This window comes from Diceros bicornis, chromosome 33, assembly GCF_020826845.1.
Source record: "Diceros bicornis minor isolate mBicDic1 chromosome 33, mDicBic1.mat.cur, whole genome shotgun sequence".
NCBI classification, from domain to species: domain Eukaryota; kingdom Metazoa; phylum Chordata; class Mammalia; order Perissodactyla; family Rhinocerotidae; genus Diceros; species Diceros bicornis.
This window is the reverse complement of record NC_080772.1, coordinates 36856777-36874048: the sequence shown is the minus strand read 5'-3', so window position 1 is coordinate 36874048 and position 17272 is coordinate 36856777. Positions and strand designations below refer to the sequence as shown.

The 17272-nt window shown below is 37.3% G+C and overlaps 1 protein-coding gene across 3 annotated transcripts in view; it reads right to left on the bottom strand.

Moving 5' to 3' along the window:
• The window catches only part of CNBD1 (cyclic nucleotide binding domain containing 1), a 310066-nt gene that overhangs the window by 203772 nt on the left and 89022 nt on the right, over positions 1-17272 (bottom strand). For 2 of the 3 annotated variants that reach the window (XM_058528986.1, XM_058528988.1), the window contains exon 2: positions 292-437. In XM_058528986.1, the coding sequence (XP_058384969.1) occupies positions 292-437 (146 nt within the window). The remainder of the gene's footprint in view (positions 1-291; positions 438-17272) is intronic. The other variant, XM_058528987.1, reaches the window with a different exon arrangement.

The window sequence follows — 17272 nt, the reverse complement described above, 5'->3', positions numbered from 1 at the left end:
CCCAGACCTACTGATCAGAAACTTTGGGGGTGAACACAGCAATATGTTTCAATGAGTCCTCTGGGAGATTCTCATACATGTTCAAGGTGGGGAAACACAAGTGTGTATTTTTAAAACATAAGAATTAAAATGTGAAATGTTATTCATTTCACTACTTCTAACTTTACAAATGAAATACATCCAATAGTACATTTGTAACACATCAAGTGAAATTATGAGTATTATAAGGATAGAAAACTCAAGATAGTGACATGCGTTTTATCTTGCCACATTTCCCTCCATATTTGTTACCTGTGCTGCCTTTTACCCAGGTTTCAGAAATGACACTCTTACTCAGTGTTCTCAGATGCTCGTCAGTTAGCTGGGAGGTTAAATCTGGAATCATTTTCAGCATCTTCCACATGGTGTTGTGTTCAGACTGGGTCCTGTAAACGGGCCTTAAAAAAGAAGATTGCAAATTGAGAGACCACAGCATAAATACGAGGAAACAAGCAAACCAAGAAATCCTCGATTTTTGAGCTTCCCAATTCAGATTTCCTCTTTATTTGAGAGTTACTTAAGGATACCTGTGATGATGTTCTACTTTGTCTTAATAGTCAACTTGAGAATTTGTTGTCCTTCCAATATTAAGATACACCTCCACAAAACTTTATTTAGGAATATACATAGGAAATTACATAGTGCCTTTTTTTTGGTGAGGAAGATTGGCCCTGAACTAACATCTGTGCTAATCTCCCTCTATTTTGTATATGGGATGCTGCCACAGCATGGCTTGATGGGCAGTATGTAGGTCTGTGCCCGGCATCCGAACCCTTCAACCCTGGGCTGCTGAAGCAGAGCTCGTGAACTTAACCACTATGCCACCAGGCCAGCCCCCATAGTGCCTTTAACTTCTTTTTATAGAAAACAGTGCTTCAATTATATTATATCTTTTATTATTGGTAATTATAATAATAAAGACCTCTTTCAGATAGTAAAACAATTGATGTTTTACCCACTGTTTGTTCTTGATCCTTCTAAATACTATTAAACTTAGATAAAATGAAACTGAAATGTAACATTTAAGGATATAAATTTTAAGTGAAAAGATGTATATGTAACTTTAAATAAAACATAATTATCATATGATGAATGATATTTATTATTTACTTTTTTTTTTCTTTCAAAAACTCAAGGATAGAACTACCATATGATCCAGCTATTCCATTGCTGGGTATTTATCCAAAGAACTTGAAAACACCAATGCATAAAGATACACGCACCCCTGTGTTCATTGCAGCGTTATTCACAATAGCCAAGACTTGGAAGCAACTTATTATTTACTTTTAATCAGTAAGGTCATTATTTAATAAGTATAATACCATAATTAATATACAAAATTCACGTTGATTCTAGGATCTCAAGGGATTAACCTAGCTGTCATATCATTGCTAAATGCTCAGTATTATTCAAGCAATTTTTAAAAATCTCTTGTGAAAAATCAGTTTAGCAGCAGAAAGGGAATTTCGGGTACTCAAATATGCAGGTTTGCTAGAAACAGTCCTAGTTTAGGCACATCCTGTTGGCCCATCTGGTATGCGTTTGTGTGTGTATGTTTACTGGATGACAACACAAATTCTGTTTTTGTTGTGGGTTGTAGCAAAAAAAGAAGTTGGAAAACCACTAGTTTAGTAGATAGTCTTAAGAAATAGTCTTGAGAAAACTGTCTCCCTACTTAACATCATTTAAAAGTGTGTACTTCAGATACAACAATAAAGAATTAGTATTCAGAAATGGGATGATGTCATAACTAAAATCTAAAATACATGTCATTGATTTAGCAACCAGACAGCAGATGGCAAGGAAATAATATCACAGACTAAAAAAAAAAAGGAGATACATGTTTTTAGTGGAAAAACATTTGATATATTAGTTGCCTACAATAATTTGGAAGGCAGACCAAGTACCTAGGAAACCTGCTGCTTCATAGAAAGTAGGAAAGAGCCAGACAGTTGTCGGGTTTTGTTTGCTCAATATTATTGTTTGTAGCAATGTATTAATAGCTGGCTAAAATTGACCAGTTTTCAAGCATAAATGACGGGAATAGAGAGGATCCAGAAATGTGGGGGCGTGATTGTAAAAGCCAAGTGCTCCTTGATCCCACACAGCAAGAAAGGATTGAAAAAGACTTGACTATCAAAGGTCTATTAGGTTTGCTTAATTAAATATAGGCACAACCCTATGGCAAAGGTCTAATTAAAGGTTTCCCCTTCACAACCACACCTATTGTTTCAGAAGACCTTATGGTAGCCTACATTAAGAGAGAGGCAGGCACACAGAGAAGAAATAAGCAAAGACTTAATAACTGTGTCTAGAACAGAACCTTGGCTTTGGTTACTGGTATGTAGGAGATACTGGAGACAGGTCAGAAACCTATTATGTTTTTGAGGGATTTGTATCACCAAAGAATCCAATATTATAGCCTAATAAAACTATAACTTATTGAACTTTCAAACAAAAGAAATTGTGCAACACTCCTCAGTCTTCAAGGGAGCATATTCTCCAATGCCCTTATTAGATTTGTGTATGGGGATAAGAGACAAGAGAAAAACTCTCAGATAGTGCAACCAAGAGCTATTCCTCTCAAAAAACAGATCCAGAATCTAATTTTAAAAACTTCTAACACTGTTAGGCAGAGGTTTTTATATCAGCCAAGCAAATGAACATTGTTGCTGTGAATCAATGACTACAGTGTGTTTGCATTTCTTTTTCTGATTATGAGTTTTCACAGTAGATTGCTGATGCCTGGCTCCACCATTGTATGTCATGTAGGAAGACAGTGACAGATAACTTGTCTCTCTGGCTTTTATGTTAGCAGACCAGAAGTAACAATACTTATTCTTGATGGAGAGGAGGGTATATTCCCCAAGATTCCAGACTTTAGATGCAGTAATGGGTGAAACTTTCGATTTTGTCTTTTGGTGAGACAGTGAGTACATTATATGTGTTGGAAAAAGGATATGCATAAGTAGTTGGTAACCAGAAAGAGGCAAACTATAGAACAGACGCTAGCTGTTCTATCAAAACTTAATTCCACTTATTTCTAGACTCACAGATAGAATACATTTCCAAGTCACCCTTATTGTGGCCATATGGCTGAGGTCTAGTCAACGGGAAGGGAACAGTCAAAGAAGTAAAGCATGGCCTATTACATGGTCAAATTTTGTAAATATTCCATTTGAATCTGAAAATAATGTGTAAGCTCATCTATTAGGTACAAAATCGTCTCTATATATACACGTATATGTGTTTCTGTATGAATATACATATATAAACATATATATCCAAATACATGTAGTAATACATAAGTATATCATATATATATATATGCAGAGAGAGATAGATATGCATGTGTGTGTTTGTGTCTATATATACACATAAATATAAACAAGTGCTATCACATTTATAGCATTTACTATGTGCCAGATACTCTTTTCAGTCAGTTGCTATTACATATTTGAAGGCTATTGGGAACTAGTAGAAAATACAGACAGTCCCCAACTTATGATGGTTTGACTTAGGATTTTTCAACTGTAGGATGGTGTGCAAGTGTTGCACGTTCAGTAGAAACCATACTTTGAATTTTGAATTTTGGTATTTTCCCAGGCTAGCTATATGCGGTATGATACTTTCTCGTGAAGTTGGGCAGCAGCGCGGTATAGCTCATGATCATGAGGGCAAGCAACCGATACACGTACAACCACTCTGTACCCATAAAATCACTCTGTTTTTCACTTTCAGTATGGTACTCAATGAATTACATGAGATATTCAACAGTTTATTATAAAATAGGCTTTGTGTTAGATGGTTTGCCCAACTGTAGGCTAATGTAAGTGTTTTGAGAGCACGTTTAAGGTAGGCTAGGCTAAGCTATGATGTTCGGTAGGTTAGGTGTGTTAAACGCATCTTGACTTAACGAGATTTTCACCTTAGAATGGGTTTGTCAGCACATAACCCCGTTGTAAGTTGAGGAAGACCTGTATCTAGATTGGTCTCTGCCCCCAGTTCCAGGCAAAGAGCTCCTAAAACACAGTGGTGTCACAAGTATTGTGTGCAAGAGCAAAGGAAAACACAGCGCATTTTTCCTAGACAACCGTGTTATTGGATGAATACAATAGTCACCTTTACCAGTATGGATGAGTAGTTGTTGTTACGTACTGTCAAGTTGGCTCTGACTCCTAGTGACTCTATGCATGAGTGATGTCCACAATGTCCTCTCCTCAGCAGCCCTACTCAGCTCCTGTAGACTCATGTCTGTGGCTTCCTTTATGGAGTCAACCCATCTCATATTTGGTCTTCCTCTTGTCTTGCTGCCATCTACTTTACCCAGCATTATTGTCTTTTCCAAAGATTCTTGCCTTCTCACAATGTGACCAAAGTAGGACAGCCTCAGTTTTATCATTTTTGCCTCCAGTGATAGTTCAGGATTAATTTTCTCTAGGACCCACTTGTCTTTCTGGCAGTCCAGGGTATCCGCAGAGCTCTCCTCCAACACCATATTTGAAATGAATCAACTTTTTGTCCTGTCAGCCTTCTTCATCGTCCTGCTTTCACACCTGTACATAGTAACTGGGAATACGAGGGTGTGGATAATCTTGGCCTTGGTCTCTAATGACACTTCCTTACACTTGATGATCTTTCCTAGTTCTTTCATTGCTGCCCTTCCATGTCTCAGTCTTCTCTTGATTTCCTGGCTGCAGTCTCCATTTAAATTGTTGACTGAACCAAGGTAAACAAAATCTTTAACAATTTCAACATCTTCATTGTCTACATTAAAGTTGGGTAGTTCTCCTCTAGTCATGATTTTTGTCTTCTTGATGTTCAATGGCAGTGTTACTTTGGCACTTTCTTCTTTCACTTTTGTCAGAAGTTGTTTCAAGTCCTTGTTGCTTTCTGCCAGTAAGATGGTGTCATCTGCATATCTTAGATTGTTGATATTTCTTCCACCAATTTTCACTCCTCCTTCATCTGTGTCTAGCCCAGTTTTTCTCGTGATATGTTCTGCACACAGATTAAACAGATAGGGAGATAAAATACACCCTTGTCTGACCCCTTTGCCTACAAGAAACCATTCTGTCTCTCCATATTCTGTCCTGACAGTGGCTTCTTGTCCACAGTACAGGTCACACATCAGGACAATCAAGTGCTGAGGCATGCCCATTTCTTTCAGAGCAGCCCACAGCTTTTCATGATCCATGCACTCAAAGGCTTTATTGTAGTCTATACAACATAAACTAACCTTCTTCTGAAATTCTTTGGAGCACTCCAGTAGCCAAAGAATAATCACAATTAGATCCCGTGTGCCTCTCCCTCTCTGAAATCCAGCTCGGGCATCAGGCGTTTCTTGCTCCATATGAGATCAACGCCTTTTCTGCAGCACCTTGAGTATCACTTTACCTGCATGAGAAATTAGAGCAGTGGTCCTATAGATACTTCACTCCTTGGCATCTCCTTTCTTGGGGATTGGGATATACATTGAGCATTTCCAGTCTGTAGGCCATTGTTTTGTTTTCCATATTTGTTGGCATATTCGTGTTAGGATTTTGACAGATTCAGTCTCTGTGGCTGAAATAATTCTATTGATATCCCATCTACCCTGGTGACTTATTTCTTCCCAGTGCTTTCAGGGCAGCTTTCCCTTCACTTTCTAGAATTATGGGTTCTTCCTCATAGGAACCTTCATCAAAGGCATCTGTCATCCTTTTGTCTCTTCTCTATGCAGGCATACCTCAGAAATATTGTGGGTTTGGTTCCAGACCACTGCAATAAAGTGACTATCTCAAGAAAGCAAGTCACAATTTTTTTGGTTTCCCAGTGCATACTATACACTGCACTATTAAGTATGCAATAGCATTATGTCTAAAAAAAAAAATGTGCATACCTTAATTAAAAAATACTTTATTTCTAAAAACTGCTAACCATCATCTGAGCCTTCAGTAAGTCATAATTATTTTGCTGGTAGACAGTTTTATAAAAAATATAATATCTGTGAAGCACAATAAAACAAAGTATGCCTATATTTCATCAGGATACTGTTCCCACCTTCCCTTTATTTTCTCCTGATCAGATAGTGTGCTTCTCTGTTGGTCGTTCAGCATTCCTAATCTAGGTTTAAATGTCTCTTTGATTTCTTGAACCTTCTGGAAGAGACCTCTTGTTCTTCCTTTTTTTGCTGTTTTCTTCTATCTGTTTGCATTGACCATTAGAGTAGTTCTCTTGATCTCTATGTGACAGTCACTGGAAAACTGCATTCAGACTTCTAACACTGTTTTTTTCAACTTTTACTTTTGCTTCTGGCCTGTCCTTAACAATTTTTAGTGTTTTCACTCCTCTCAATTTTTCTTTTCTTTTTACTTCAGGCATTGTCTTTTCACATTCTTCCTTAATGTTATTTCTGGTTTCAGTTCATAGCTCTTCTGGTTCTCAGTCAGTTAAGATTAGCAATGCAAATCTGTTTTCTATGTGGACTTTTAATTCATCAGGAATATTGTTTACATTATATTTTGGCACTGGGATTCTTTCAGTGCTCTCCTTCAGCTTTACTCTGATATTTAATATTAACAGTTTGTGGTCAGTACCACAGTCTGCTCCTGATCTTGTTTTGGCAGAGAGAACACAGCCTCTCCACCTCCTGTTTCCAGTTACATAGTCTATTTGATTTCTATATTAGCCATCTGGTGATATCTAGGTATACAGTTCTCTGTTTGGTTGCTCGAAGCATGCATTTTCGATGGACACATTGCTGGCTTCGCAGAAATCCACGAGCTGGTCTCCTGCTTCATTTCTGACCCTAGTCCAAATTTTCCAACGATGTTTGATTCTGGTTTATTTCCTTCTTTTGCATTACAGTCACCTATAATGATCAGCACAGCTTGTTTTAGTGTATGATCAATTTCTTCTTGGATACTTGTGTAAAAACTTTCACTTGCATCTTCTTTAACACCTGTAGTTGGAGCATAGACTTGTTCCTTTGCCTTCTGTTGCAAGTGTGGGGGTCCAAACCACACGTGCTCAGGTCTGTCGTGTCACAATCACTAAACACCTATGAAATGTAGGTGCCCCTGCAGGATGGATGAGTAAATTAATGTTTTTCATCAAATTAGGAAATCTTTGGCCATTCTTTCTTCAAATATTCTCTACCCCTTTTCTCTTTCTTCTTCTGCTGGGATTCCCATTATGTTGATTCTGGTACACCTGATGATGTCCCACCAGTCTTTGAGGATCTATTCACATTTTTCATTCTTTTCCTTTCTGTTCCTCTGACTGCATAATCTTTTTTCTTTTTTTTTTTAATTTTTTGTTTATTGCAGTAACATTGGTTTATAATATTGTAAAAATTTCAGGTGTATATCATTGTACTTCTATTTCTGCATAGATTACATCATGTTCACCACCAAAATACTAATTACAACCCATCACCACACACATGTACTGAATTATCCCTTTCACCCTACTCCCTCTCCACTTCCCCTCTGGTAACCACCAATCCAATCTCTGTCCCTATGTGTTTGTTTATTGTTGTTATTATCTACTACTTAATGAAGGAAATCATACGGTATTTGACCTTCTCCCTCTGACTTATTTCACTTTGCATTATACCCTCAATGTCCATCCATATTGTCACTAATGGCTGGATTTTATCATTTCTTATGGCTGAGTAGTATTCCATTGTGTATATATACCACAGCTTCTTTATCCATTCGTCCCTTGATGAGCACTTAGGTTGCTTCCAAGTCTTGGCTATTGTGAATAACGCTGCAATGAACACAGGGGTACATGTACCTTTACAAATTGGTGTTTTCAAGTTCTTTGGATAAATACTCAACAGTGGAATAGCTGGATCATATGGTAGTTCTATCCTTGATTTTTTGAGGAATCTCCATGCTGTTTTCCATAGTGGCTGCACCAGTTTGCACTCCCACCAGCAGCGTATGAGAGTTCCCTTCTCTCCACATCCTCTCCAACACATGTTGTTTCCTGTCTTGTTAATTATAGCCATTCTGACGGGCGTGAGGTGATATCTCATTGTAGTTTTGATTTGCATTTCCCTGATAGTTAGTGATTTTCAACATCTTTTCATGTGTCTGTTGGCCATCTGTATATCTTCTTTGGAGAAATGTCTGTTCAGGTCTTTTGCCCATTTTTTAATTGGGTTGTTAGTTTTTTTGTTATTGAGCTGCATGAGTTCTTTATATATTTTGGAGATTAACCCCTTATCAGAAGTATGGTTTGCAAATATCTTCTCCCAATTGTTAGGTTGTCTTTTCGTTTTGTTGATGGTTTCCTTCGCTGTGCAGAAGGTTTTTAGTTTGGTGTAGTCCCATTTGTTTATTTTTTCTATTGTTTCTCTTGCCTGGTCAGACATGGTGTTTGGAAAGATGTTGCTAAGACCGATGTCAAAGAGCGTACTGCCTATGTTTTCTTCTAGAAGTTTCACAGTTTCAGGTTTTACATTCAAGTCTTTAATCCATTTGGAGTTAATTTTTGTGTATGGTGTAAGGTAAGGGTCTACTTTCATTTTTTTGCATATGGCTGTCCAGTTTTCCCAACACTATTTGTTGAAGAGACTTTCCTTTCCCCATTGTATGTTCTTGGCTGACTGGATAATCTTAATAGACGTATTTTCAAGTTTGCTGAAGCTTCTCTCTGCCAGATCGAATCTGCTGTTGAACACGTCTAGTGAATTTTCTATTTCAGTTATTGTACTTTTCAACTCCAGACTATTTATTTGACTTTTCTCTTTCCTTTTTGTTTTTTTTTTTTTTTTGTAGTTTATGTCTCTGTGGATATTACTTATGTGGTGAGACATCATTGTACTTTGCTTTAATTCTGTAAAGTCTGTGTGCAGCTACCTGTCTCTGCTGTGGGGATTAATAAACAGGAACCTCACTCAAGTCACGTCAGGAGGCCAAAAGAGGGAGCTCTCCTGCCTTGTGTCCGTAGCAGAGCCCAACAGAAAGAAGAGAGACTTCCTTTTCCTGCCCAGCAACAGCCCAGCCAATGACAGACTGCCACAACTCAGCCAATGAAAAGCCACTACACTTCAAACGCCCAGTCTCCTCCAGGAGACTCTTTGTCCACAATAGCCCTTTCAACTTCCTCTCCCCTCTACAAGAGAGTCCCCACTGGGGACTTGCACATGGCTTGCCATGGTTGCAGACCCTGAATTGCAATTCTTCTCTGATCCCAAATAAACCCGTCTTTGCTGGAGAAATAACTGACTGTTTATTTGTTTAAGATCAACACTGCTCATTTCACTTAGGAGTCATCTGATAACCATTCAGAGATTTCCTTAAATGCCTGAACCAATGAGTCCCCCAACTTCTGCTGATGGGCTGACTGTGTGTTGTCATGCTTTCCTTTATTGTTCAGACACGACTTCCTTTATTTCTTTGAACCTAATCATAATAGTTGATTTAAAATCTTTGTCTACTAAGTCCAACATTCTAATCCCTTCAGGACATTGTTTGCTGTTGACTGCTTTTTTTCACATATAGGACACTATTTGTTGTTTCTTTACATGTCTCATAATTTTTGTTGAAAACTGAATATTTTAGATAATATAATGTGGCAACTCTGGAAATAAGTTTTCTCCTCCTCCTGGTCAAATAACAACTATGCCCTGTGAATGGGGCTTTTCCGGGGAGCTGCCTGACAAGTGACATTGTGGCAAAGCTCTGGGAGTGGGGCTTTTCAGGGGCTCCTAACCAGTCTGCCTCTCCAGTGGTGGCACAGCTGCTGGTTTTTAAGACTATCACAGAATTGGAAAAATGAGCATTAAAATAGGTCAAGATAAAAAGCCACAAACCCTGCTCTTCCTACCAAGGTTCTGCCATTTTTCTTTAACAAATGCTTCCCATATTGTTGCCAGCATTTGATCAATTTTCAGAGTTCTGAAAAAATTTATTTTGACACTTTTTACCAGCATTTCATTGCTGCCATTCTGGAAGCCCTGCACTCCTCATTGAATCTTAAATCCTCTAATCTATAGCAGCACCTGTAACTTTCTCCCACAGTTCAAGGTCAACATAGATTTCAAGCACCTAATGAACAAGGGGTTAGGGAAGTGTAGGTGACAACTGGCGGTGGGACAATCAAAAATATTTGGTAAATAACACTACTGACTAAGAAGAGATTACAAGACATAATGTTTAAGAGTTTGGAAGTCACTCAAATATTATAGCTCTTGATCATTTTGATAAATGAATGGGCTTGTAATTTACATATTCTGACAACGTGCAAAATGTTATTTCCTACAACTAATGTAATCTTGCTCTGGAAAGCCTGTTCCTGATAAATTCCTATTTTTCAGCTTCCTTCTGCCTTCCCTACATGGGCACTCAAGAACTCTCAATATTTGAAACATCATGCTCGGACTGTGAAGAAACAGAGGGTGCGGTAACGCACTCACCCTGTCTATCCTCCTATTAGCACCGTTTCTACCGTGCTTGTGCTACCCCATTTGGGCACTGGTCTTAAGGGTTCCCAGTCTACACCCTGACAAATAATTAACACATTCCACAGTTCTGAAATTTCCCCAACTCTCCAATCGATTCTAACATGCACTCCTGTGTCTGCCCTCCTCGGGATGGTAAATCAAGACATTCAGTCTGAAAACTTGGCCTTCACTCTCTCTCTTCACACTTGGCCCTCCTTCAGTTCTCTTCTTTCACTTAACTTCCTTCACACCTCTCTCAGTCTCCCTCTTCATTATTTGGCAGTAACGTCTTTTACATACATCATACTCACTCCCTTACCAGAGCTTCCTGGCCTGCTCTTATGACAGATAAGCTGCAGTGAAAGAAATCAGATTAACAAAAATGAAAAATTCATACATTGAGAGGTGTTTCAAAAACTATAATGTCCAAACTATTATTCATAGTAAGGAGTTGTTTTTTATAGTGTCATTATTATCATTATCCTCACTATGAATTATCAGACCACATACCATGGTGTGAAAAAAAGTTATTTCCTTTGTATTTTCATTTACTCACCTTTATCTCTATTTCTTCCCCAATTCCAGCTGATGACAGAAAGCAAAATTTTGTATATTCCAAGTATTTGGAAGCATTTCACTTGGAAAGAAAATAATTTCAAGATTTTCCCTTCTACTCCTCTCTCTCCTGGTGATCGTCTCAAACCTAGGAGCTTATCAAGAGTCGTAACAAGGAGGTATCTGGCTTCTGACGAGCAGCATCTCTGTGCGTTGGCATCTGCTGAGTTGTAACTATCACGTAGAGGCATTGGCATCCGTGCTGGCATTCACTGAATTCTTAAATGTTTCAAGTTGTAGGTGTGCACGATCCACATTTTGTAAAGCTCATGTAAACCTACTGACTTGTTCATTCTCAGCTAATTTTTCACACTTCTTGCTGGTAAGGGGAGGGTTTGATTGCTTCAGTGACCATCTCTGAGACCATGATATATTGGTTAGGGCTCTAATCTTAACGCCTCTATACTCCTAATATAATTTACTCACATTTACTTGGACTTGCAAAGGAAATGCAGCTTCTGTATTTTTCTTCAACTGATCTAATCTTTCTAATAACCTTTCATCTACCAGGTTGAAGAGTAAAACAAAACAAAACAAATCCTTGCGCTTGTCTCTTAACAACATCACATGTCTTCAGATATAAACAGTCTCCATCCAACTTAACTGTTGAGGACACACAAAGTTTAGCTTCCTGTACTGGCTGATTTACAAGGCCTTTCTTAGAGGACGTAGACTCTTTAGTGAAAGTGCTTAGTCTTCCAGTTACTCCACTCACAATTCATCCCTCCAAGAAGAGGTGTTAAAGGTATATGGGGACTGACTGTGTCTTTGTGACAGGGGCTAGAGGACAGGTTGGTCTGCACATCTGAAAATTTTATTGAAATCATATAATTGACTTACATTACAGAACACATAAACTAAGCCATTAAGCTCGAGTAGGGTATTTGCCAATAAAACAATAGTAAATCAGAACACTCAGGTACAAATAAGGGAAGAAAGCAGTGGCGGAATATGCTATCAGAAGCAATATTTAAACTGAGAATCAAAGAGGTTAATTTCCTCAAGGACATAAAGCTAACAATGATAAAAAAAGAAACTAAAGTGCTAAAAATTGCTGAGTGAAGAACAAATTATGCTGCTAACACACACACACACAAACACACAAAAAAATCCTAAATTTAAATAGAATAATTCCAGATCCTCAAGATAAATTAATAAACTAAGTAATAGAAAAAAACATAAAGTTTCCCATTTAAAATAGAGCCAAATATTATGTGTAGAAAGAGACACATGATAGCATTAGTCAAAACATTGCAAATTGAAAATAAGTATTCGAGAATAGAGTAATGGTTAAAGTGTTTGAGTACATTTTCTCCAGAGGATCTTATTTAGCTTACTACAGAATCAGGCATATAATGCAGAATTCTACATAGACACATAAACCTACAATATTGGTGCCATACAATAGGCATATGTTGCATAATTACAAATATACCAGAAATATTTATTCTAGGGGCAAGATTATAAGTGAATCTTAATGATCTCTTTTTACAATGAAAAATGTCATAATTAAAATATTCATTTCAGACATTCAGTTTTATGAACCATGACTTAATGATTCAGAAATTATTACCTTCTTAAAGCTTGTTTCCTTTAAGTAACTGATTTTAAAGTGTCAATTTATGTCTTCAGTTATTTCCATTACCCGGTTTCCTCTTCCTTTAGAACAAGAGAACTGTATACTAGGCCATACATGAAATAATAATTATCGCTTGTTTTATTTCATTCATTAAACTATCATTCTTAGTTGTTGAGTATATCTTGGCAAAGAGCTGAGTGTTCTCTATGTTAATATTTAACTTTTTACACGTAATTTAAAATACCTAAGCTGTTTAATTCGAAAGAGTATCTGACTATCTAGGTATTAGAAATTCTGTTAAGACAGCTTCCCGTTCTTTTGCAGTCAAACAGAAAAGAAAAAAAAAACAGGAGTAATTCTGATTGCAAGAAAGATTTCATTCAGGAAGATTTGCCAGAAGGCCCAGGAAGGTCTCTAAAAATGAAAGTAAACTTCAGAGAAGCTAATTAATTTTACCTCTCAATGACTTATAAACATCAAAGAAAATATCTCTATGTCCTGTCACAAAACAATCAATTTTTAATTGGAAGTGAAGAAATTTGGGGATAGAGCTGATTCATATATTTGAAGAGCTGTCAAATTAAAGAGGGATTAAGATTATTGTGTCTGGCGATTTGAGTAGACATTATAAAGAGGTCATTTTTTCTAATTAAAAAGTACAATTAAAATATTAAAAACAATACAACAGATGCGTGGGGAGGTATATACAAAAGAATCAACTCCCTATCAAAGTCCTCCTGCTGTTGGAGTTCATACTTTCTTTTAATAATGGTTAAAAATAACCAACCAGGGGCTGGCCTGGTGGCATAGTAGTTAAGTGCGCGGGCGCTCCCTTTGGCGGCCCAGGGCTCTCAGGTTGGAATCCCGGGCGTGCACCAACTCAATGCTTGTCATGCCATGCTGTGGCGGATTCCCATATAAAGTAGAGGAAGATGGCGTGGATGTTAGCCCAGGGCCAGTCTTCCTCAGCAAAAAGAGGAACAGAGTTCAGGGCTAACCCTCCTCACACACAAAAAATAATAGTGGCCAAGCAAACATAAATCAGCATGAGGTTCAGTCTCGTGTGTTGTGGGAAACTCAATAATCTTCTCATATCTTTGAGAATTTGAGGAAGCTTATGTTTCTCCTACCTGTTTCTTGCTGATTTCCTATTTTCCCTGAATGCTTAATCTCTGGTCTAGACAGCAGAATTTGCTGTGGTCAGCTTTATTTTGTTTTCTTTTAAATTACATCTTATCATTTCTACGTGTAAGATTCAGGTCAGATAGAGAAAAGATTACCACTTGTTTTCAATTTTAAATATTCTCACTAATGCTACGATGTGACTCTTTATACAAGGAGCGGACAGAAGCACTGGTGTGCTAACACACACACACACAGTCACAGAGCTCTTTGTTTAAACTAACCCTTACACAGCGTGTATGTAAATAAAGTCAATAAAAGCAGAACTATACTAATTTAGGGAGTGGGAAGACAGGTCATTTTCCATATTAGACCCCTTTCTTCCCCTGCACACACACCTGAAGGAGCTGCGAGGAATCCCCAGGGCTAACATCAAGTGACACCATGTAAAACGTAAAATCTAAGGTTCCTTTCTACACGGATATTCTATTCTTTTAATTAGTTGATTTCCCATTATATTTTATTTTCTCTATATTATACAACTCAAGGAATTACATTTTCTAACCCAATCTCCTCCTTTTAATACGAGAAAGTTGGGGCTTAGAGACGTTGAGTAACTTGCCCAAGGTCACGAGGATAATAAATTGTGGAGCCAGGATCTTATCCCAGGTGGTCTCTCTCCGGAGCCGAGGTTCCTGTCCACTAAGCCACCACACTAAGTCAAAGCCTCATTACAGTGAATTTCATTTATTTTCAGTTATTGGGCTGAGTTAGGGAAGGAGCTGTTCCGGGTTTTGTTGAGTCTGACAAATAAAATAAGTAAAAAAGAGCTCACAGTTTTAAATGAAAAAATTGTGCGTGGTGATGGATTGTAATTAGTATTTGGGTGGTGAACATGAGAACATGATGTAATCCATGTAGAAATAGAAGTATAATGATGTATACCTGAAATTTATACAATGTTATAAACCAATGTTACCACAATAAACAAACAAAAAAAACAAAACAATAAAACAAAAAAAAAATTGTTACAAATGTGAATATTTATTTAGAAAGAGAAGAAAGCACAACAAATTACAAAATTTTAAAAGCTGCATAATTTAAAAACATCACAAAATCCAGAAAATATTACTTTTATTAATTAGTTGCCTAAGTACCTCTGTTATATTTATTTTTCTAAAATTTTCCTGTGTTTCTTATATATTTTTATCTCTTTGTATGAAAACAATTTTATATCATTTTTGTTGAAACAACAGTCTTCCCTCGAGTTTGGTTGGTAGAATTTTTAAAATTATTCTTATTAATTTAGAAATATTTATTTTAGCTTCATAACTCATTATTAGTAACATCATATAAATTTTTAGGATTCCTGTCAAATTTGGGAAAATATATATTCACATGTTTTTCATGCATAGGCTGTAAGATTTGGAAGGCTTTTCCACAGATTCATTCTTCCTCCATACACTTCAAAGTATGTACCACTCCACTGCCCACGTTTCTGGTGCCAGGCTGCCATAGAGAGGTTGTCAACAGTAATGAGAGCTCTGGTCCTGTGCCTTCATGTCGAGATGCCACAGACTCAACTCAGTGTGTGGTAGGGTTATTCCTGATAGCTATTCATACACTAGCACAGCTAGCAATAACTTGCACATATGGCAATGACTAAGCGCCAAAAATCATATCCCACTAGGCCAAAATGAAACATATCTCCAACTCAATTTTTCCCTAAATTGGATCCCCAAAACGCCTGAACCCACTCCAATGCAGGTGCCATGAAAGTGAAGTGTAAGAAAAAAAGTTGGCAAGCTAAGGACAAACAAGTAAAATATCTTACTTTTGCAAATTTTGCAGGAATGTATGAGCAAGCGAATGCATTTCTAGAGCCTCTCCCAGGGCCTGGGAAGGGACTCATGCAAATCAAATGACAGGCCTAAAGTTTAAGCTTCATTACCTTCAGTGTAAACCTACCTCTGTTTTAAGGTCTGGTTATTAAGCAAAAGAAACAATAGAAGAAAATAGAATCAGTAATCAAGCTGGATTAAAACCTGAAGACTTTGAATCTGGAATGAAAAGAGGTGGGAAAAAAAACGTAGTGAAGAACACAGAGCAAAGTGAAATTATGAGCCTTAATCAGAGGTCGCGGAGGAATTGGCCCAGATTTACAATTTGGAAGAAAATGGTAGAAATGACAGTGTGGATCATCAGCTGGGAGCAAAATACGTAGAGGTCTGTTAACACTTGGTTATATCTGTCTCTGGAATGCATGCCCCGTACACCCGGTCACATGAGTTCCCCAGGGGTCTCAAAATCCTGCTGTAACCTGATGGCCTTGTGATTAGGCATACACAAACATTTTCAGAAATGGCACAGCTAAAATCCCTGGATTTTAGCAAGTACATAACATTTGATCAAACGTTCTGTGATCCACAGATTAGTGGGATAGAAAAATCCAGCTAAAAAGATCACTTTAGTGAAAGGATGCACACATTCATACCTTTGGGCCTCCTCAATAGCTTTAAAAGCAGCATTTGTGACAGTTATAAAATTATTTAAAACACTCAAAAAATGTGATTATTTCCCCCCAGATGTCATTTACTTATCCATTTTTGCCACATGTTACCAAGTAGCTCACTACGAAATTATTTTCTTGGAATCTAGTGTGTACCTGAATTTTTCTTGAATCATTAGTATGCATATCACCTCAGTCTGACTTCTCATTTGAATTGCCTAATCAGTCAAGGATGAATGAACAGAATAACAATCGATTTTATTTGATCATCCAAATTCATATGACAAATGTTGATTATTATCAGTTTTTCCAGAAATGGGGTTTGGTCTTTCATGGAGTGCAGGCATCAGAGTCACAGCATGATTTGTGTTCTTTTTGCTGTTCCTACACACAGTGGAAAATTGAAAGATCAGTGATGGCAACTTGAACTCTTCTTTTCAAGCTTAAAAAAAATAAAGTTTATATGATTAGAAAGTAGATTATTTTTTTAAACGTCTCTCTTTTGTTTGGAGAGGATGGCTTGGCTTTTTCTTGTGGAGAGAAAGAAATTAAAAGATGTAAAATATTTACTTCACCCGAGTAAAATAGCAGATTTCCTTTCATTTCACAAGGACAGGATTGAAGAAAATAATAAACTAGGCTGCTAATTGGAATGGTTTTTTTTTTTTTTAAAAAAAGGAAGGGTCGTAAAACAAGTTTCAAATAGCTTAGTTTATGTATGTATTTGTGATTCCAACACAAAACTTGAGAATTCTGAGAATCCCCAGGAAACGTACCTCATCTAAGAGCACTTCCTTAGCATCTTTCACAGACTCTGTCCCTAAGACCTGAGTGGTTACCAATAGCCACATAAAAAGGGCATAAGTAAGGTCTCAAAATACTTCAAACGTCGCCTGTAATCTCGCTTCCTGAACACACTCAGCAGCAGTAAACAAGATCATCACGGATTACTGAAGTACGCAGATGTTTA